Source organism: Bidens hawaiensis, unplaced genomic scaffold (genome assembly GCF_021521415.1).
Source record: "Bidens hawaiensis isolate Kalapana, Puna unplaced genomic scaffold, B.hawaiensis_p1.1 tig00024336_1, whole genome shotgun sequence".
NCBI lineage: Eukaryota > Viridiplantae > Streptophyta > Magnoliopsida > Asterales > Asteraceae > Bidens > Bidens hawaiensis.
Genome location: NW_027493837.1, coordinates 65,345 through 89,155, shown reverse-complemented (window position 1 = coordinate 89,155; position 23,811 = coordinate 65,345). Strand labels below are relative to the sequence as shown.

Sequence of the window (23,811 nt, the reverse complement as noted above, 5' to 3'; positions counted from 1 at the left end):
AAGACTGAAATCAAGCTAGAGTGGTTTGTGAATCGGTCATCAAGGATCTTAGCTAAACGGTGACCGGCTACGTAAGCACTTTGGGCACATATCTTTTTAACAACTAACTAACTGTGGTTAAATAAAAACAAATAAAGGCTTGTTACTAGCGGTATCAATGTATACATGTAAATTTGTATCCTTCTAAAAGGTTGAGTGTTCGAGTTTCATACATTATAAGAAAACTTATAAGTTTCTTACACAACTTTATGTTAAAAAATGTGTAGGAAATAGTGTGTTTTCCGACTCATATTTTTCTAGCGTTAAGTTGTATTGTAGTAAATTTGTCGGCAAAATTAGTTTTATTATTATTATTATTATTATTATTATTATTATTATTATTATATTTGTGGGAACCTTGTTGGAAATTTGTAGTGATCATAGGAAATATGTCAGAGTTTTATGTAGGAAAATGGGTTCTTTTCTAGTAGATAGTGAACAAATGGTGTAAATTTAGGATTATGATTAGTAGAGGATATGCCCATTTGCTAGGAAAAACAACGGAAGGGGCATAAAATAATGTTACATTACATATGTACTCTATACGTTACTCCTTGAAATTCGAACTTTTCGTTAGGGCATCCGGGCATTGGCACATCATATTTGAAAGTTTGCAAAAAAAAATTTTTGATGAACATCAACCATAAACTTAGGTCCTATACAACTCCAAGTGGAGGGTAGCATAGGATAAAGGAAATATAGAACACGGGATATTTTAGAATGTGCTGCAAGAGAATCAGTACTAGCCACTTCATTTAAAGTTAACCTTTTTCATTACACTAATTTCATGAGTCCATAAATAATGTGATCATGGGCTTCTATTAGACACTCTCAACTCACAAGTGCATAAACGAAAACGCTCTCACCTATTGTGAGGCCGTTAACTCGTATAGTCACGTTAAAAGAGAAGATGGTGAAATTCACTAAGCAGTTTGAGGGTCAACTAGTTCCTGAATGGAAAGAAGCCTTTGTTGATTATTGGCAGCTCAAGAAAGACATCAAGAAGATTCATTGTGACTCAACTTCCTCTTCATCAAAACCAACAAAAAAAAGTTCTTTAACTGACACACTCTTCTCCTCTATGCATAAACTTTCCTTATTTGGGAATCAATGTAGAGAGAGAGAATTCATTCATGTACTCATTCTAGATCTTTCCCACTCTTTTAGTTTTTATTTCAAACCACAAATTTCTTTTACTTCCTGGGACTAGAACCCAAGACCTTTAGCTGATTAAGAAACTTTGGCTCTACCACTGGTCCACCAACCCATTGACAGTCAACTTTCAGTTAACCAACGGATTTGTGATCATTACCACGTATGGCTTAACTAATGTTGTTTGGTTTATCTTTTATCAGGTTCACAGTAAGCTTGAGACGGCTAGTAAGGGAGTTGTATACAAAACTGAATTGCTAGAGCAATTTGATCACACGGAAGCCACAAGTGCATTTTTTGCACTTTTGGATCTCCAACTTAACAAAGTGAACGAGTTCTACCGAAAGAAAGAAAAAGAGTTCCTGGATAGAGGGGAATGTCTTGAGAAACAATTACACATTCTTGTGGAGCTCAAAACTGCTCTCAAAGACCAGCACAAAAATAAAGCTAATTCATCCTACCATGACTCCAAGGATGAAGACTCTATATCTGGAACTATTTCAAGTGGTAAGAAAGTAATATTTTATAATGGTCACTTTGGTTCAATTAAGTAGATTTGAGACAAAACATATAAAAAAAACACTGTCTGCTTTCTATATAGCCATTTCATTTTTCACTTGACACTTTTTTATGGGGCCAGCTATACATGCCGTCACATTTAATCCTACACCATTTCAAACGGCCTTCGGATAGGTCAAACAACCGTTTTGACAAAAAAAAAATTAAAGTTTGACCATCTATAGTCAGAATGGTTGTCCGGATTTTGGCCAAAAGTCAGTTTTAACCAATAATTTTCAAAGTTTGAACCTCTATGATCAGATGTTGTTCATCAAACAACCATTCTAACCAATAAATTTTTAGTCCTTTTGTGGACAACCATTTGATGGTGTGATATTAAATGAGGGTGTTTCTTTTCTTATCTGGCCGTAGATGAAGAATCCAGTAGGGGCATGATAGACCACGATTTTATGGAAGAGGAAAATTTAGCAGAAGATGTGGAAGCATATGTTATGCAATGTTTACCGGGATCAGAAAAACTTGAGAAAGAAAGATCAAAAAACGAGGGTGAACAGAGTCTTGCTCGTTGTATTAGTAACTGCCAAGAAAAAAAATTGAAAATTCGCATTCCGCTAACCAACCCAACACGAACTTTCTCTTATCTACTTTGGGAAGATTTGATTAACCAGTCATCCAAAAAACAAAATGGTCCGGATAAAAAGCTTCACATTAATAAAACAAAGCTCCATCATGCTGAAAAAATGATTCGAGGAGCTCTCATTGAGCTCTATAAAGGATTAGGATATCTCAAAACTTACAGGTATTATTTTGGTTTAGGTACATTATTCTTTATTTAACTTTCTCTAACTTTGGAGCCTAAAGCTTGGATGACATTTGTTACATTATATTCTTAAGTTTAATATACCACATATATATACTTTAATCCACATTATCACCAAGAGAACTTTTATTTACTTAAAGCAATCACAATAAATTATTGACACTAAGAATCTGGGTTAGAACATACCAAACAAAATAAATTCTTGATATATCTAATTATAAGAATTATCAATATCTAAGAAAATAATTGAAATGCTATGTTTATTAATCTTTCTTGAAAAAAATATGAACAAATTACTTTTATATATATAACTATGTATTAGTTATGTGCATAGTATATTAAACATAACCTACAAATGTGTAGATAACAGTTAAAAAAACATGTGAATGAATTAATTTATTGTTTTCTATGTATATAACATACGCATTTTTATTTAGACAGTACACAATCAAAAAATATGAACCGTTGATCAAAAAATTAAACTATTTACGTTTTTTTAACAGTTTATTATTTTGCAATGAAGCTCACCTAAGAATCTTTTGACGATTGATTGTTTTCAGGAATTTGAACATGCTCGCCTTTGCGAAGATCTTAAAGAAATTTGACAAAGTAAGTAGTACATGGTGTAAGTTTGATATCTCAAGTGGATTGACAAAATCTTATTTATTTTTTGTTTCCTTTTTCCTTAAACTTTTTTTAACTAAGATAGATATGCCACCTTATGTTGTCTTGTTCTTTACAGGTTACAAACAAACAAGTTCTTCCCATTTACCTTAAAGTTGTCGAGAGCTCTTACTTTAACAGTTCAGACAAGGTAAATTGATTTCATTTTATTATTATTACTAGCTTTAGAGCGCGTGTAACACACATGATAATCTAAATAATTAAGTTACGAATAAAACAATACATAATATATATAAAAAAATGTATTACATCTATATTTGTATCATTATACATAAACTGATTTTTTTTATAGCTTTAGTAATTTAATTGAGTAGTGCTTGATGGCATAGCCACAATAATATGTCAAAGGATATAATGATGAATGCGCGTAATCGAGTACGAGATTTCCCATTTGCTGGAAAAATTCAGACCATATGAAGTGGCTTAATTCCTATATTCGATCTTTTTCATGAAGCCAATAAACATACACTACAATATTAAAGATTCATTCAATTAATATTATTTAGTTCCTATATTCATGACACATCTCAATCAGTTTATCTGTATGGCAGGTTATCAAGCTGGCAGATGAAGTTGAGGAGATTTTTGTGAAACAATTTACACAAGATGACCGAAGAAAGGCGATGAAATACTTAAAACCGACTCAGTGCAAAGAGTCTCATGTTGTCACATTTTTCATAGGTGTGTATCTTTACTTTCTTTTGTTTCCTTTTCTCTTTTGAAATGATCAATATGATTGAGAAGTAGACTAAGAAAATAATTGGCCACCAAAAATAAAAAGAGATCAAGAATTTGTAGATAATATATAAAACAATAACCCCCATTTTTTTTTCCAAATCATCTTTCCATTATTATTGAGCATTTTTAAGGTATATACCCTGGTAGCACTGTGACTGAAACGATGTACTACCAACAAGAACAATTGTCTAACAATAATCATAGTTTTAACTTTCAAGTTTGTATGGCCACTTTTTTAAAGATACATGCAAGTTAAGTTCCTTTTAACATTATTTATTTGGCACAATTCTGGTTCTCTATGTAAGACTAATTACAAGATTAGTATTACTTTTTAAGGGTTTGGATCAAATACAAATAAAGTTAATATGCTAAACGTGAGAATCAAGTAGAGTAATTATATATACAGGTAGTAAAATTATGTAATTACATCATAAAGTAATTAATTACATTACTCTAATGTAATTATATAATTACTCTACCTGTATATATAATTACTCTGCTAGATTCTCATGTTTAACACGCAAATTTCATTTATACGTTAACCTTCCCATACTTTTTAAATATAATAAGTTAAATATAATGTTGTACACTACTAAATATAGTTCAAGCTATTAAGCTAATAATTATGTGCAAATATAATATACAGGTTTTAGAATGTGTGGAATTTCACTAACTTTCTCTTTGTTATTAATTTTATTAAAAGTAATAGCCATGACACACTTTTGATGCAACTTTACGGTTATATACATTTTTTAGGTGTATGAATATGTTAATAAGTAATAAAGTTATTTGATTGAGTTAAATTTGGTTTGACTGTATTACACCTTTTAAAAGTTGCTCAAGTGGGTCACTTTGCCACTACTTTACTAGTTAAAGCTTTGTGATGACTTGCTAGAGCAAATAGACCTTTTTATCCTCATATATAAATAAGTATATATAAGTAATATAACAAATCTATTCACAATTGATTGACCTATCTTTGCCTTTACAAAGATAAAGGGCAACAAATATGTTACTTAGCTTTTTTGACTGCCACTAAAATATGTGGAAAACCAACACAGCATGGATTTCTAGTACATCACTTTGAAGTGTGATCTTTCTCAGCACCATGTGTTAGTGTTTCTCGTAAAAAATCGAAAACATTTGTTTGTCCTATAGGCATGAGACATAACATCGTGTTGGAATATTATCTCCATGATTTGTGACATTGGACAACAATTCTCTCTATCTCCTTTTCAATATATGAACACTAAAAGAGAATATCTTAATAATATTCTTCCTTAAAGCTTTTCATTTTTAATACTGTGCTAATTTGAAATCCTAGCATAATCATTTAATCTTAACTTAATATACATTTATCTTGTAATTTAATTTAATTAGATTATTTCTAACAAAAAGTTTATATAGTAATAGTAGGTTAATTTATGTTTATCAAATACCAGTGAGTTCAAGAAAACGAGTTAAAATGATAAATTGGTTTATACTATTATCCAGTTTTCGTGTTCGCGTTGGTTTATTGTGTAATTTGAGTTATATTGATTCAATCATTGGCTTACAATTAACTAGTTCAGAATTTTATGTCTGATATTAGTTCATGGTCTTCATAGGGCTATTTACGGGATGCTGCATTGCGCTCTTAGCGGGATATGCTGTCATGGCTCATAGCACCGGAACATATGGACCACAAAGTAACACCATCTACATGGAAACAGTGTACCCTCTTCTTAGGTATGCATTATCTTGTTACACATTAATATTAAAAACATCTATACATTACATACTAAGTGACAATACATTATTCCTGATTTCAGCATGTTCAGCCTATTGTTTTTGCACTTTTTCCTCTATGGATGCAACATTTTCATGTGGAGAAAAACCCGTATAAACTATAGTTTTATCTTTGAGCTATATCCAACGCGAGAACTCAAGTATAGAGATATCTTCTTGATTTGTACCACGTCGATAACCGTTGTAGTCGGGGTCTTGTTTGTTCATCTTTCGCTGCTGGAAAAAGGGTATTCTTATTCTCAAGTTGAGTTGATCCCTGGCCTGCTGTTATTGGTAAAGTGACTACTTATATACCCTTTTAATGGTTTTCAAGTATTGGAGTCAATATTGTAAAAGTAGGTTTATACGGCCGAGTACTCCCAGAGTACTCGCTACAAGGTATGTCGTTGATGCGAGTTTCTTTAACAAAATCAAATTTAGTCGATGAACTTGGGCGATTTTGAGTTAAAAAAAATGAAACGTAATTCGTAATTCTATAATATTAAAGAACAAATATCATTTCTTTAATTAATGATTAGCAATTTTTTGAATAATTTATTATTGAAAAATGTATTTATCTTATTTATATTGATATTCACCTATTTTGTTATAAATATTAGTAAACTTATGATACTTAACATATATATAATATCCAAAAATTAATTTTCTTTATATTTACCATGTCCGAGTACTCTCAGAGTACTCTCCGAGTACTCCAAGTACACCCAACTCCGCAGTCGTCCGTCTAGGGTCCGCTAACGACTTTTGCAACATTGATTGGAGTAGAATATTATTTATACATACTAAAAGGTTATAAAACATGTGTATTGCTTTCTATTTTACAGGGTTTTTTGCTGTTGCTTGTGTGCCCCATCAACATAGTTTACAAGTCAAGCCGCTACCGTTTGTTAAGCGTACTAAGAAACATCATTCTATCGCCTCTTTATAAAGTTGTGATGCTGGATTTCTTCATGGCTGATCAACTTTGTAGTCAGGTCCAATACTCTCTTTGTATTATTAATATATCATTTAGTAAATATTGTATAAATCATAACATATTGTTTAACATTAACTTTCATGTGAAACAGGTGCCTATGCTTAGGAACCTTGAATATGTAGGATGCTACTACCTAACTGGTAGTTACAAAACACAAGACTATGGATATTGCGTTCGCACGAAAAATTACAGAGATCTCGCCTATGCTGTTTCGTTTTTGCCTTATTACTGGAGAGCTATGCAGGTTTGGAAACAATATATATTTTGTCCTATACTTAAATATTTGATAAAAAGCAAATCACTGATAAATTAATATAATCGTCCTCATATTACGATGTAGTGTGCTCGGAGGTGGCTTGATGAAGGCGACACGGGACATCTGACTAATTTGGGAAAATATGTATCGGCAATGCTAGCCGCAGGGGCAAAAGTGGCATATGAAAAAGAAAAGAGTGTGGGATGGTTATGTGTGGTAGTGATAATGTCAAGTATCACAACTGTGTATCAACTGTATTGGGACTTTGTTAAGGATTGGGGTTTGTTACAAATGAACTCCAAGAACCCTTGGTTAAGAAACGAATTGATTCTTCGTCGGAAGTTCATTTACTTTTTATCCATGGTATATAAATATGCTTATGCTTGATAGAAATTGTGAATTAATATGATCACTAGCATTCTAGCAACTTAAACCAGAATGAATAGTTGTAAAATACGTGTCGAAAGTTTGTTAAATCTTTCGTTTGCAACGTTTTACAGGGGCTGAATGTTGTTCTGAGACTAGCTTGGTTACAAACTGTGTTACACTACAAATTTGGGGGCATTGATTCCAGATTGACAGGGCTATTTTTAGCAGCCCTTGAAGTCATTAGAAGAGGCCATTGGAATTTCTACAGGTAACAAAAACCGCATTTAAATAAAATTAAAAGAGAGATTTTACTTCATATGAAAATAAACTAATTACTCATAAGGTAAGAAATTACTCCTTACTAGATAAACTTTGTAGAGTAAATTAGGACATTAAATGCAACATCTTGATACCATTAGGCCAAAGGCGCGCTTTGGTAAATGTAACTATAGCTAGTGCGCACAATTTTGTTTTATCTGAAAATAAAGACAAATCAACACGGACTTTGAATGTTTAATGTAGAATTTGACCTCAAAATTTGACGTTATGCTTCACAAATAACTTACATGTGTTGCCTTTTGAACTGTCTTGCAGGTTGGAGAATGAGCATCTGAATAATGCAGGCAAGTTTAGAGCGGTGAAGATGGTACCTCTACCATTCCATGAGGTGGATGAGCAAGATTGATATTTATTCATATGCAAATTCTCAAGAAGAGTTGATGGTAGAATAGGATTCTTCAATCAATTAAGCCACCTATGGTTCACAAAGGAACCTTTTAGCTTCACAAGTTGAGGCTTTAGGAACTTAATTTTATTCTCCTTTATCTTTCTTGTGGTCAGATTGTGCAAATAATTCATATTATTTTGTACACAATTTTTGTCCTCAGTTTAATAGTACGTGTTGGTGGCAAAATCATCGTTTAAGGAAGATCGAATGAAACGAAATCTAAGATCACCAAAGACTTGCAGTGAACAATAATGTGGAATAATCTTAGGAAATATGATTAATCTTGGTGTCGGAATTAGTCTCTGAATACACCATTATATACATCAATAAGAACTTTAATTTTGGCGGTTGAGTTGTCAGCAATATTAACTCACAAACGGTCTTCAACTCTTAGTCATCGCCGTTCAACTGTCAAAAATCCGGTCTCGAGTTTGATAATTATTTACAATGATATCACCTAATTAAATGTATATATAATTATACTACTACATAAGTTTTAGTTTACTAATGTTGTATAATTGTACTCTAAAATCCAAGAAATCATAAAATAACAAACCTGGAACTTGTATGAAACTATAAATAAAAAAATTGAAACCTGGATCATTCTTTAAATCATGTAATCACTATCAGATAATAAAACTTGGTGTTACCTGATCGATCAAGAGAGAGATTGGGCGCCACTAGGAAGACATCGGCCACCAATTAAGCCCAATTAACATAACACGTAAACCCAACCCAACCCAACCCAAGTGCTTAAATAATAAACCCAGAGTTATTATAAAGCCCAAATAACATTTAGAATTAAATCGACATCGCACTCCCGCATTCCTCTCCACTCTTAGAATGAATTATTCTTTATAATTTCTAATGCTTATATTCTTGTTTAATATGGAGTTACAATGTATTCCTTAGGAAAATTATATGCCAATCAGTCAATCACAAGCAAGAACAATAACTATAATGAGCCGAGTACAAAAACTTTACAAATATAGTTAGAACTGCATAAATATACATTTACAAGTTAACTCAACTATTTCTAGTGTTGCATCAACTCCATCTTATATATAATAAATTCTTTTTTACTTAATTACTTTTGGGATTATTCAACACATGAGACAAGAACTCAAATCTAGCTAGACAGTTAATGAGATTTGCTCATCCTCAATGCTACATAAGCCAGAATCCTGTACCCCACCAACATTACACCCAAAGTGGCCACATCCCACCACAAATGTCCGAGACCCAAATACTCGATCCCCGGAAAATCCAAAACTCTACATCGATTACCATTACCGCAGTCATAAACCTCGTTTTCACTATATTGTACTTCCACTAGAAGCTTATAGCAATAATGGCTAAAAGAGATGTATTTCAACCAACAAATGAATGGTGGAATTTGTTGAATATAGTAACCCCCTGCGAGTAAAAACACTAGCATGATCACTGATGATAAGGTGGTTGCTTGTTTTAGATCCATAAGTATGGCTCCTAGAGCTAGTCCAAGTCCTTGTGAAACGAGCACGTTAAAAAGAATTATTAGAACTGTTAGCACGAATGTGATGAGTGACGGCTTGAGCCCACCCATCCAATATGTAACGGTTACATAGATGGTTGGGAGAACTAGTTCCATTGGCAAGTCCCCTGCCATTCTAGCAAAGTAATAAGAAGAAAGGCGGTACATAGCCGATGAGCGTTCTCTTATTAGCATTGGGCGCTCTTGAGGGAATGTGAATATGGAATTGGATAGAGGGTAGAACCCCCAAAATATTGAGAAGAAGAAAAGAAGTCCCACCTGTAGATCATGTATTCAACGATCGTAAGCACTTTAAGACGAACGTAAACATGTAATTCTATGCATAGCAACTAGTTTGGATCATGTTTGTGAACTAAACAACCATATATTTATGGATTTGTAGGTGGTTTAGAGGAGCTAAGTACTAGATGACTTATGGAAGTGTTTGTAAATAATCTAGGTAGTTCGTTACATGGACAACCGAACATATGCAACAACGCACAAAACTTAGTCAAGTTCGTTGGATTAGGCCTTCGAGTACCAACTTCGCTCCCGATGCAAGCAAACTCACCGAAGAGTAGTTAATTTCATTTCCCTTTTCTAATATTTTTTATTTTTCTCTTATAATTTTTAATCTTAATTAAAAAATTGTTACACAGTTTTATTTAAACTTCCGTCTATATCATGATATAGAGTATACAAAATAGAGTTGTATTCAAAAAAAATTATTTTTCGGTTTCATTAATATTAAAAAAGTAATTTATTTTGAATATAACTTGGTTTTCAATAAAATTTATATGGTAATTTAGACAATATTTGTAAACAAAAAGTGTGTATTTAGACATTCTTTAAATTAAGTATTACAATTTATATAAAATGTAAATTATATGTGTTAGTTTCGATAGTTGTTTGATAAGTCCATATGTCCTTGTTGTGAACGGTCCAGTAATACAAACACTTTCAGAAATGATCTAAAAGTACAATTAGCACATCTCTAAACCACTTACAAATTCACCTCTCATGCAATTGTAAATTAACCCCACAATAACATCAATAACAAATTAACACTCTCTATTGTGGCTATGGATTAATTAGGCCTGTCCACTAATTGGACTAGCCATATATGTATATCAATTGTGTACTTTATTGTGAGATCATGTATATATTTGCATAGATGATCATAGTGACAAAAACAGCGAAAGACGATTGTGGTACCTGATCTTGCAAGTGTGATGTATCAGAGTGCCACCATAAAAGACCCGATAAGATTGAGACAGACATCACTTGGAAAATTCGTAAACCAGAGTACGATTCATGCCGCCTTTCTCTAAGACCTCTTTTGAACAACACTTTAAATTGTGTCCACCAGCTTGTGGTCCATCTGTTGTCACAACCTGTGATATTCACACACCACTTATATATTTAACTAGGAACAAAAATATTTTCTTGACAAAGTAATTAAGATCATAACTAGAAATCTTTTTATTTCACTTTTTAACGCTTAACCACCTATATGACATAAATCATGTGACAACTAATTAAATGACTACAAAAAGATGACATTTATTGATTTGAACTTACTTCTAGAAGACTGTGGTCCTCTAATAGCACGAGTTGTATCATTGTCATTTTTATGGATGTCAACTTTAATGAGAGGGTGAAGGGTTTTCTTGTAAGATGATATGAGTAACAATTTAACCGAGTCGCGATCTTCCTGGCAGTCCGGTGTTTGTTTATATTGTTGATGATCATCTGGGTTTGTACCAAGAGCCACTCCTGTGTGTGATATCATAATAATATTATGCACCATATTTTTTTCACCATATTTCATAAATGTTAAAACAAGCATATATTAGAACAAAATTATCATAAAGATAACTATCTAAAATGAGAGGGACAAGCCAAACATATAAAATTAGGAAATATATCTCATGGAAAAGCTTGAAAAATCAGAAAAGCAGCTAGCACTTTGGAGATATTTAATTATTAAAGTTAAATAATTCATCCGTCCCATTACAAGTGTCTATATTTTTTTTTATCTATTTCATTATAAATGTTTATTTTCAAAATTTATTAGTTAATTTTCAAGTTTACCCTTAAACACACACAACTAGTATTAATGAAAGATATTGATGGACCCAATCTTCAAAGACATTATTGTCATTTGTTAAGATAAAAAAAAGTAATCATAACTTTGTGTTTTTAAACACGACACTTTTTATGGGACGGATGAAGTAATAAGAGGGAGGCACCATATCATTTAGTGCATGTCATAATTTAACATTTCCTTTAGCATTTCCATTTATACTAATTAATCTTCTATTTAAACAACAAGATTATGAGAACAAAACATTTACATACCACTAGCAAGATCAAGCAGAAAATCAGCAGGGTTCATCAAATTAAAACCGGGCACAAACCCGATCGAAGAAAGATACGGCATAACCTCGCCCGCGTGACCACTATAAATCGGGCATCCATCGGACAACACCACAACCTTATCAAACATCCAATACAATCTACTTGACGGTTGATGGATCGTTGTGACCACACTCCTCCCTCCTCGAGCCAATCCTTTCAATGTGGCCATTAACCGTAGGGCGGTGGTGGAGTCCAGCCCCGAAGTGGGCTCATCCAAAAGCAAGAGGCTCGGGTTCACCAGTAGTTCTTGTCCAATACTAACCCGCTTTCTCTCTCCGCCTATATTAGACCAATAGTAACATTAGTGATAATGTATGACTATTCATATAGTATCACACCTATGATGTACAGCCATAAATCTTACAACAATTAATTACCTGAAACGCCACGAATAAGCGGCCCACCCACTATGCTGTTTCGACACCTAGTTAACCCGAGTTCGGTTATAATAAGCTCAGCCTGCTCTACTTTCTCTTCATGTGTCAAATTCTTGGGCAGCCTCAACATTGCAGCATATGTTAAGGTTTCTAAAACCGTTAAGTGCGGGTATAACACATCATCCTGTGTCACGAACCCGATTTTTCTTTTCACAGAGCTTGAGAACGGCTGGCCGTTGTATGTTATGCTACCTGAAATCTTTCCTTGTAGTCTACCACCAAGGGCTGTTAATAAGGTGGTCTTCCCACTGCCTGATGGACCAAGCATAGCTAGTAATTCCCCTGGCCGGACAACACCACTGACTCCACTGAGAACCGTTCGCGTTCTCTTTGATTCGGATGATGTGAAACAATGGTCTTCTCCGGATTTCAAGTTAATAGAGTATGCCAGATCTTCAAACTGAAGGTTTAGTTAATACCAGAAAGTTATTAATTAACCATAATGCAATGTGAATGTTATATCTTTCTAATACATATTGTTCAAATTTTTAATGATGGTCATGCTACAACTAGACCACAACCATTTGATTTAACACCATCAAACGTTCTTCCGCAAAACACTCAAACGTCTGTTTTGAACCAAAAAAAGGGTCAAACTTTCAAAATTATTTGTCAGAACAGTCATTTGCACACTATCCAGACGACCGTATTCTAACCACAAGGGGTCAGACTTTTAAAAATTATTAGTCAGAACGGTCATTTAACAAATATCTGGACAACCATTCTCAACATATATAGATGGTCAAACTTTGAAATTTTTGTTCATATTGACTTTCAAAATTATTTGTCTGAACATTCATTAACACAATATCCAGACGACCGTACTCTAACCACAAGGGGTCAAACTTTTAAAAAATAATTAGTCAGAAAGGTCATTTAACAAATATCTGGACAACCATTTTCATCATATATAGATGGTCACGCTTTGAAATTTTTGTTCATATTGGCCGTCTGACCTCTATTCGAATGACCGTATGAAATGGTGTGATATAATATGTTAGACGGTGTGTGTATAGACGGCCCCCGTCCAAATATACACTAGTATAACCAAAATAACAAAAAATCATGACTTCTATCAAAGATTTTGCTAATATTACTTGTCTATAATAAATGTGAACCACTCTATTAAATGAAAACTACCTTGAGTGTAATAGGACGTAAAGATTCGCGTAGAAAAGGCAATTGTGATGGTGTCGATTGGTTTTGATTTGAAACTCTGGATTCCAAGGTAGGATTGATGTTATTAGTCGACCCCGGTGGCTCGGCATGAACTGTGGAGGTCTCCATTTTTGTGTTAATATGAGGTCTTGTAGAAGCTGGACTACTTGTTACACTTGAAATAGTGGGCTCAAACTCAAGAATTGGCATGTTTACACATAAAAAGAAAAATGGAACTTAAAATGTGTACAAATGGGATTAGAGCATGGAAATAGATATGAGGTTAAAGGTAATTAAATAGGATCACATGCGGAGAAAAGAGGAAATGAGAGAGCATTTAAAGGAAAAGAAGTATAGGGGGAAAAGTAATATGGGTGAGTCATCGATGGCTACAGTTCTTGTATTAATGGATTATAACGTGACACTTTGACTTAATGAATAAAATTTTAGTTTATGCTAATTGAAATGATTATTAAAGATAAAAGAAAAGGGTAAAGTATGCTAATTAAAATTTATACATATACATACATGTTTCAAATAAAATATATATCAAAATACTTTTAACTACCATTTTTGTTTTTGTATAATTTGTGGTGTTAACTAGACTAAAAATCACAAAATCTCATTTTCCCGGCAGTGGCGGCTTGGGGGTGGCTGGGAGGGTAACGGCTCCCGGCCGATCACCCAGGTAAGCCCATAATTTTTTTAAATAATTTTATACATATATAACTATTTTGAAAAAAAATATGTATGTTATTAATGTTTAAACTTAATTACTCAACTCATTTAAGCTCCTTTTTATTTTAAAAAATATTGCGCAACCTAAATAATAGCATAATCAATACATTTAAAATTTTAACTTTTTAAACCCAAAAAATTAAATTTTTTTACTTAATGTCTAAATTTTCTTATATGTTAACCCAAAAAATTTAAATGATTCTATGAAATGACCATGTTTCTGAGTTTATAGAAAATGGCACCTTTCCACTTTCGTTATGTTAAGATTTGTCAATCAGCAAAAACCGTTCTTCATATATTGTTTTACAAAAACTAGAAAAAAAAATATTCAAGAAAACATGTTTGAATTTAATTAATTTTTTCATTCTAAATTCTCAATTATGTTGATGTCCACCATACATCCCACTTAGAATGACATGTATGCTAAATTAGAACTCACAGATGTGCATAGATGCTTGCATATGGTTCGTTGATTTTTGTATTATTACATATACTTCAAAAAAACAACGCAAAGAATCTATTAAAATTAAGAATATTTATTATAAAACTCTATAAATGGATGATAGGTGTCTCATGTAACAAAACTTTTCTACTTAAATCTCTAATCCTCTCTCTCTACCTCTCCTTCCACGCAACCATGAAGAAAAAAGAGAGATAAAGTGTATTAGCATCTACTTTATCGTTCATAAATGGAAATAGAGGATGGGCGTGGGGGACAACAAGCAAAATTATACATAGATAAAAAAAATATGTATCAATCCAAATTCAATCGCGTATAAACCATTCTTTAACGACAAACTAACCTACTTCATACCTTTCAGGTTGAAACATTGACTTCTAAAATACAGGGAGACATCTTATCACAACACCATATCCCATAAGAACAATGACGTATAAATTATCCTTTAGTTGCATCGTGTAGCATTGTGTAATATTTAATTTAATTTTTATGTTAAATCAAATTTAAAAGAAAATTTTTTTAAACACATAAATATATAGGTAAAGAACATAATTTAGAGATTGGGACTATATGATAGGTAATGTTAAATGAACACGATACTGTATAGCAGTTCGGGTGATAGTTACCCCAAGGACGGACTCCCTTTTTTCCCTAGACCTTAAAAGGTGTGGTCACCTAAGCCACGGACACCCCCGATGTGGATGGTCAGTGTTATCACTTTGAATCGTTGGTAGCCAAGAAATATCATAAATTAACCTGACCCTAGTATGCGTATCTAATCAAGAGAAACTAGAACTAGAAAGTAGAAAATCAATGCAATGTGATGTGTAAACACTCTTGTAACGTAAAGAACTTGTCTTGTTCGCAGTGTTAAGACACGTCAACCTATTAATTATTACATATACCGGTTTGTTTAAATAGTTTTATTTCATATTCATGTGTTTGGCCGGCCCAACACTTTCTTTGACCTTTTAATCATAAATGTTCATCGCTCTTTGGTCTATAATATTTGAGTTGTCGTTTCAGAAAAAGATTTAAAACGCTTGACTCCATAAACATTGGGGGAGGGGAGCCGAATTGTACAAGAGGCGGAAACTCCAAGGATAGAGCCAAGTTACATCACATAAACACCCTACAATTGTTTGATTTTCAATATTCTTTTTATCTGCCTACAATTGTTTGAGTCATGAGTCAAGACATAATATACATATCCGTGTATATGTTTACGTGTCTAGTTTATTGATGGATAAAACTCAAAGCATCTGCGGCCATCTAGGAAGGATCTTAAATTCTTACATGATTAGAGAATATCAAAAATCATCATATAGCTTGAACATGTCGATCTAGCCTCACCCTAGGGAGAATATTGGATAGAACTATATATTTTGTTCATATATAGGTGTTGTTGTATGGTTCTATGTTTGATTGATTAATCATACCACATGACAAAATGATTTGACATCATAAAAAGACGTTCGTAACAAACGATGGACACAATATCCCTAAAAAGCAAAAGCAAAAGAAACTCAAGAGTTATATGTTGTGGACACGTTTTACTTTGGCCAAATAATGAAGCCCCAAGTGTTGTCTTTATTTTTCTGTTTACTAAGCTTTTAGGTAGGGGAAGCCTTGCTTTTCCTTTGCTTTAATGTCACTCTTTCTTTCTCTTCAGTTTGTTTAGAAATATGTATTTGTGCATCGTGGTGTCTCGTGATTCGATTGGCCAAAGCCGCAATCCATTTTACTTTTGCAATCGTCTATGATTTTGGTTTTGCATTGCCACATGTCGTCAAGACATTTATCATGTATCGACGAAATGAAATTCGACAAGGATATTCCCAAAAGTAGATCATGTACGTGTTAGCTTGCAATCTTGTACCATCATATCCGTTGGTTTTGTTCTGGATATTTGGATGAACTATTACTAGGATCAATGGGATGTTAACATGTCTGACCTCAAAGCAAAGATATTTTAGAAACAGCCAGATTAATCAGTAACCATTTGTTTAATTCAAGAGATGAACTTATACCGTTAAATAAATAAGCTCGTTTTAAACTAAAAACCCATTAACCATTAATTAAATAGAAATACCCAATAGCTATTTAAACAATTGCCCCACCACCACATTTAACGATAAAAATTAACCTAATAAACAGAAGTGAGACGTGAAAGAGCGACATTTTGATAAATTGTTTTCACCCACAAGTTGACTATTAAACTAAAAACTCAATTGAAGATCTATCGAGATGACTACTGTCATTGATTGTTGTGGTGTGCATGGGGTTTTGGGCTTAAAACGAGCCCAAAACCGTTCGAAAATATGAACTAAGAAAAACAATTATTTTTAAAACCGTAATGGAACAACTTCTTAACAGAAAAGTATAAAATTTGCTTTTATATTCGACCCAATTAGAACCAAACAACACGATAGACTAATACAACTGACCCTAAAAAATTTTTAACAACCTTGAAAATAATTATTGGATTCGTCAATGGACATAATACATCACTAATTGACAGAACAATGTATATTATTATAGTTGATGATTTGCACGGATAATGAGAATGTTATTGGCCGGATTGCTTCTAACGCCCGTCTCTTACCCCATCCTAGCTAATTCCTAGGCCTTTGTGGCAGCCACATGTGGGAATGGCTTGCCGTTGGAGCTCCATTCTTGGCCAGCTGCGGTATTTGTAAATATTTAATTATAAAATATTGTCTCGTGAATTATTATATAATTTAATATTAAAAAGTAAGTTTCAAGTGAGAAGGATATGTATGTATTGTAGTGTTGGGATATAAATATGTTTGTGAAAAACATGTAAAAAGCTTATGTGACATGTTAACTAGGGTGTTTCGAAAATTAATGCATAAACCGACAAAACTTATAAGAGCATTTGTCTGAGAAGGATCAAGCAAACGTGCACGTACAAAACATATAATCCATGTGGGAACCTTCTTGTGAAAGACTATTATGCATTGTGCCTTTAATTGTAAGACTAGGAAAAGTTACAGTTATACTAGCACTAACAAGAACCTTTACTCAATGTTACTGTATATATGATCACTTTAAGCATTGTGTTCCCTACTCTTTACCATATGATAGCTTCATCTTCCTAACCTTTTTTAATATCTTAAAAAGTTAAAATTAAATTTTATATTTTAATGTAGCTATTTTAGTGATCCAAAATAGAAATGTATTTTATATTTTTAAGAGAAGAATAATATATATTCGATCTTGCATTAAAAATTTACTATTGAACAAGAATCAGGATGAATTAATTAATAGGAAGTCAATAATTCAATCTCGGTGGAGTGTAAAATTTCACCATCAAAGAAAAATAAAGACCGTATGAAATCACGTCTCGTTATCTATTATAAGTTTTTATCACTTCAAACTTTAATTACTTTCTAGCTTTCTTTAAATTAATTGTTATTATTACTATTTTTAATATTATTATTGTTATATAATGATTATTGTGACATATATAATCAACAATTAAAGAGCCCCCTTTTGAGATGGGTACAAAGTGGCATCACTTTTAAGTAGACATTAAAACATAAACACCACTCACTAACCCTTGTGACACCATTTACATAGACAAGAAGAAAGAAGCAAGACTTTATTGATTTAACACCAACATATAGTCTGCCTGCATGTGGAAGGTAAAGGTCAAAGGAATTAAAAGTAATATAGGAAACCACCTATGGTATGAATATTGGTCTTCTCATACATCCTAATTGCATGTATAATTGTAAAATGTGCTTGCTTTCTCCTTTGAAATAGCTACTTTCTCCTTTTATTTTCCAGAAAGTAATTTGATGCATATCTAAATATACAATCTTGTCGGGAGGTTTCGTGGTCTTGTTTTGTTTTGATTGAAAAAAACATAAAACTCGTATGCAAAAATATAACTAATTTCAATAATTTAAAAAAAAAAACTTTGACTGAGTGTTTCATGAATTGATACTACCAGCCATAAGTTTTCCCACTCTCAAGTTTTTTTTGCCCCCTTCACAAAATATATAGAACAGGTTGTGAATGCTCTAAGAATAGTTAATTAGTCGAGGTTTATCTATGATGATGAGGATAGGTTTACCAGTTACCACACAAGACAAAATGTATTACTTAGCAACAGATAACCCCGTTGGCTTTAAAACTCACATGGTAAAGTAGTCAAAAGCGTCTCTTGATAAGACGTGAACAACATTGGTCAGAAGACCAGGGTTGCGCCGAATACAAAAGGCATATATTCTAAAACACATGGTTGGGTGAGGCACACCTTTAATTTAGCAGGTGCTAGCCTCACTCGCAAAAAAGGAAAAAGTCTTACCTACAGTCGAAAAAAATAAAAGTTTATTGCAAGTTTTCTCTACACAAGGGTGCCTTATACCTTAAGCATCCCATGTACATTTATTGTGATCCTAATTCTTCCATCTTCAATTTCACTCTTTTCATCTCTAATTATCCCTCTCAAATAACATCTAACTTATTCTCACGTCGAAGGGGTTTTGCGTTGAGCTCACGGGTGGTTCATATATGTACAAGACCATTCAAGCCTTCAAGTCTAGAAGTCGTCTAGGCCATCCCCTGACCATTATTTATTGTAGTAACGAAGGAGTTTTGATGGTTGTAGCGTACAAAATCGGTTGTAGATCATTTCTCTAAACATAATTCATAACTCTTGGATCGACATGGCTTGATTATTTTATCCTTATTGCAAGTTTTTTCATTCAGCTTAGGCCTCTCTATTGGTAATTTGCATCTTATTAGGTTCGTCATGTGTAGGTGACCGGGTTGGACCTATTGGGCCTATTGATAACACTCGGCGATTGCCTTGGTTAAAAATCCTCTTTTTCATAGTCGAAGCAAGCACATAAAGTCTCGGTTTCACTATATACGAGAATGTGTGGAGCGGAAAGAGTTAGCGGTGGAGCATTTTAGTGGCAAGGAACGGCGAGCAGAAATCTTACAAAAGCACTTGCAAGAATCAAGTTTGACGAGATGAGAAGATTGCACGGTGTTGAAGATCTCCTAGTTTCTAGTCGGAAATTAGGAGGTGGTTGTTGGTAATTTTCATCTTATTAGACCCGTCACGTGTAAGTGACCGGGTTGAACCTATTGGGCCTATGAAATTCATTAATGTTGTAATGGGTTTATAGGATTGCAATTGGACTTTATATTTGGTAATTACATATTGGCCAAGTTTGGATAACCCTATATATACATAGCCATAATAAAGTTATTGTATTATGAGAGAGATTATTATATTTAAGTTTTTAGCTAGTTTCTTGATTATAATAATACGAGTTGTTTACCCTAAACATCGTGTGCTCATTTATGTTTCTGTTATCAGTTCGTTCTTGACTCTCCTAGTTATGAGTTTTGGACAATAACTATAAATTTCTTTTCAGAAACAAGTATCCCTTAATCATATCAAGAACAAGTTGGGAATGAGCACATCCTTAATTCTTTTATAAAATTTTCCTTTGATGCATTGGAACCAGAATTGCACTCCCACATCAGCAGCTGACCACATATTTTAAACACCCAAAAGTGTATTAACTCCTACTGCTAATAGCTTTTCATAACAACACCCTATCTTCTTTTCTGTTCTTTTAACTTGTTTTTTTTTTTTTTTTTTGAATGGTAGGTGTACATATCATAAACAAAACCCAAAAGGCAGCCTAGCAATTAGCTAGAACCAGACACTTCAGGCCCAAACCACATACAAATTAACACTTACGGATCGAATATAAAACAAGTTACAACATCAATGGGATATTCGATCAAATCTTCAACCAAAATCACATACAACACCCTATCTTAACCACATATATATATATATATATATATATATATATAACTAGTTTTTATCACCCGTATTACGGGGGTTGTTTTATATTGTTTGTTCTAATATTTATTCACATTTTAAATTTATATTTTTTTTATTGTATGAAAGTTAATAATATACTTATGGTTTGATGATAAATTGTTTCACAAATAAATGAGATGTTATAACCCGGTTTAAAAGCTATATGGTTTTGATGAGACCCAAGACCCGTTTATTCTTTTTACTATAAAATTGGTTTTTTAATTATAAATAATATTTATGAAAGTTAATAATATACTTATGGTTTGATGAGACCCAATACACGTATATTTTTTTACTATCAAATTGGTTTTTTAATTTAAATAATATATATATATATCTTTTTTTTAAATAAATAAGATATTAATTTTTATTATATCCTATTTTATAAGATTTTTACATCAATAATTTGGTGAGAATAATTTTTAATTTAATGAGATGCTATAACCCGTTTAAGGAATATATGGGTTTGTTAAGACCCATGCCTATGAAATCGGGTCAAATGCATGAGAAGCCTCCATTTAAAAATCAAACAAATCTGGTGACTCCAAAAAACTGATGAGCAACCACATCGAGACACGTAGGATTTTTATGTCTTCGTTTATATATATTATAGATGTTATGATATGAAAATAGTATAACTACTAAATATTAGAATAATTGAAACTATATATTAATTATCAATGACAATGAATGTGTGCACATACATGCATAACTATATTTACGTACATACATACGTATATGCATACATAATTTTAAGAAACACAGTAACCCTACTTATGAAAAGGTTTTCGAAAATTGCTCACAAATAGGATTCAAAAACTACCCGTTTATAAACGACTATATTAATTTCATACAATAAAACTTGTTTAAGTAAATAATTAACTTAAATGTATTAAATCTAATTTCTCTTTATTAGTCGTTTAATTATATACTTTTTCTCCTTTCCTGTTTAAACTTTGAAATTTTGAATAAATATGGCCTATTAAGCATAATTATCATGGCTTGGTCGGTTATGTTTTGTTAAATTCTCAAGCCACCGCATATGCTAATGCCTTTATACAATTCCTTGTATTTTTTTTTATTCTGAGACTTCTTTATCATGTAATTTATTATCCTACACAATGATGGAATATTAAGCATGTTAGCAAATATATTCTTTCTTCTATTGGCATAAACTCAAGACACGCGTACGGTTTATGTAACACCCCGACCAAAGGCGGATTATACATCGGGGCGCCACATATTGTTTCATTACTCGTGACACTATTGGGTGTCAATATTTAATAAATACATTCATTCGCGCATGCGCAAAGTAAACATAAGATAACATAAATCATCATAAATCAATATATATAAATCATAATATTCGAACAGCAAAAAAAACTTGTCTTGATACATTTTAATCTAGGTCCAAAATAAAGAAAACTTCCTACGTGTCCTCAAGCTCCAAAACAGCTACTGCAAACCTGAACATGTGTTAAAATAAAACGTCAAACACTTGCGTGTTGGTGAGAAATCAAGTTTAATAGATAATAGATAACGATAAATCTGCGCGCAACACGTGTATGTCTGGTGTTTAACAAGGGTGTAATCAGATTGTGATCAAGCCTAAATAGATCATAGTTCATAGTTCAATCCGTGCTCCCAAATGAGCACAAAAACAAGAAAACATCTGTGCAAGTGTAAACAAAGAAAACCGTAAACGATAGGTCTCCCGTGTTCATCTAATGGATCCATGAAAACTTCGGAATAGGCCGAACAAAGCGGTTAATGATACACACATACAAATAAACAGCCAAGTAAACGTCCTCAACACATGGGATACTGCGCGACTAAAGTTCATAAACCAGTTTAAGACTCAAGTTTGTACGAACACATGAACATCCCAAAACATTAAAAATAAAAAGGGATTAGGTACGAGATTACTCACTTGATAAACGATGCGGTGTAAGATAAAGTAAGAACCAACTTTAAACAAGCACAAGTTAACCTATAAATAAGATTATTGTTTTAATGATTTGTTTTAAGTCCTGATTATAAGTTAGCATAATTAATAAGTAAATTATTATATATTATATATATTACCGGAAAAGCAGGGCAGAACAGGGAGGAAGACGGAGGCAAAGAGAGAGGAGACGGCAGAGGAAGAACAACGGCAAGGAGCAAGAGAGAACAGGAGAGTTTAAGTGCTTTGTGTGTGTAGTGTTAGGAAATTAACATTATTATTTATAGAGAAACCCTAGGGAACACAATCCCTAGAAAAGGGGAAAAGATCTCCAAAAAGTAAAAGATTCCAAAAGCAAAAGATATCAAAAGATATGGCAGCTGCAGGGGACAAGAGAAAGCTGACAGGGAACAGTAAACAGGCATGGGCGGGTCAGATAAAGGTACTGGTCAAGCATGGAAAAAGCAGATCTCAAAAGATAATGTCAGTCACTTTTTCTGTCAACCAATGGGGTTGGTGCGCATGCTGCGCCAAAAGTGGCTTTTCAGACATAAGATAGGTCAGGTCAACAGCACAGAAGATAAGATAACACAAAAGTAAACGGCTGGACAAAACAGAAGAAAAGACTCAAGACATAGCGCGAGAAAGCTTGAGCGCGAAGGCAGACACAGAAGGTCAAGAGTGCGCGAGCGCGAAGGCAGACAGAACCAACCTTAACGCGTCGCGGGAAGAACTACATTTCTAAGCGCGCCGCGGGAAGAACTTCAATTCTAAGCGCGTCGCGAGAAGAACTATATTCCTTAGCGCGTCGCGGGAAGAACGGTATCCATAGCGCGCCGCGGGAAGAACTAAAATCCTTAGCGCGCTGCGGGGACAGTTCGTCTCGCATATCGCAGTAATAGGTGGTCTTCACGCCGGCTCCCTCGTAAGGAGTCTGGCGCGTGGAGCTGCGCAGACAACCTTAGGCGGGAAGAAACAAAGGACAAGGAGTTCAAGGCTTAAGGGCGGGACGGCGACAAGAGGGAAAAGAAGACGGAAAGAGAGAAGAAGAGGGACGGGACGGCGGAAAGAAAGAGAGAGAAAGAGGCGGGAAGGAAAATATATTATTATTATTAAAAGTAAAATATAAGTATAAATAAATAATAAATCATAAAAGGAGATCGGGTCAGAGAAACGGGTACCTGGGTCGGGTC

At 33.3% G+C, this 23,811-nt stretch overlaps 2 protein-coding genes across 2 annotated transcripts; one reads left to right on the top strand and one right to left on the bottom strand.

Annotated features, from left to right (window-relative positions):
* The first annotated feature begins 701 nt into the window (after window positions 1-701).
* LOC143569115 (phosphate transporter PHO1 homolog 1-like) lies at window positions 702-8,578 on the top strand. The gene is made up of 13 exons (XM_077055099.1): window positions 702-1,174; window positions 1,395-1,698; window positions 2,122-2,509; window positions 3,091-3,139; window positions 3,273-3,344; window positions 3,766-3,895; window positions 5,560-5,680; window positions 5,764-6,013; window positions 6,565-6,714; window positions 6,808-6,960; window positions 7,057-7,335; window positions 7,473-7,609; window positions 7,936-8,578. The coding sequence occupies exons 1-13, from the start codon at window positions 950-952 to the stop codon at window positions 8,024-8,026; spliced, it is 2,349 nt and encodes a 782-aa protein (XP_076911214.1). The 5' UTR covers window positions 702-949; the 3' UTR covers window positions 8,027-8,578.
* A 458-nt stretch (window positions 8,579-9,036) lies between these two features.
* LOC143569114 (ABC transporter G family member 21-like) lies at window positions 9,037-14,078 on the bottom strand. Its single transcript, XM_077055098.1, has 6 exons — window positions 13,580-14,078; window positions 12,380-12,839; window positions 11,943-12,281; window positions 11,163-11,357; window positions 10,797-10,975; window positions 9,037-9,860 (listed from the first exon to the last, which is right to left on the bottom strand). Exons 1-6 carry the CDS (start codon window positions 13,805-13,807, stop codon window positions 9,210-9,212), a joined length of 2,052 nt encoding a protein of 683 aa, XP_076911213.1. The 5' UTR covers window positions 13,808-14,078; the 3' UTR covers window positions 9,037-9,209.
* Between the last annotated feature and the right edge of the window lie 9,733 nt (window positions 14,079-23,811).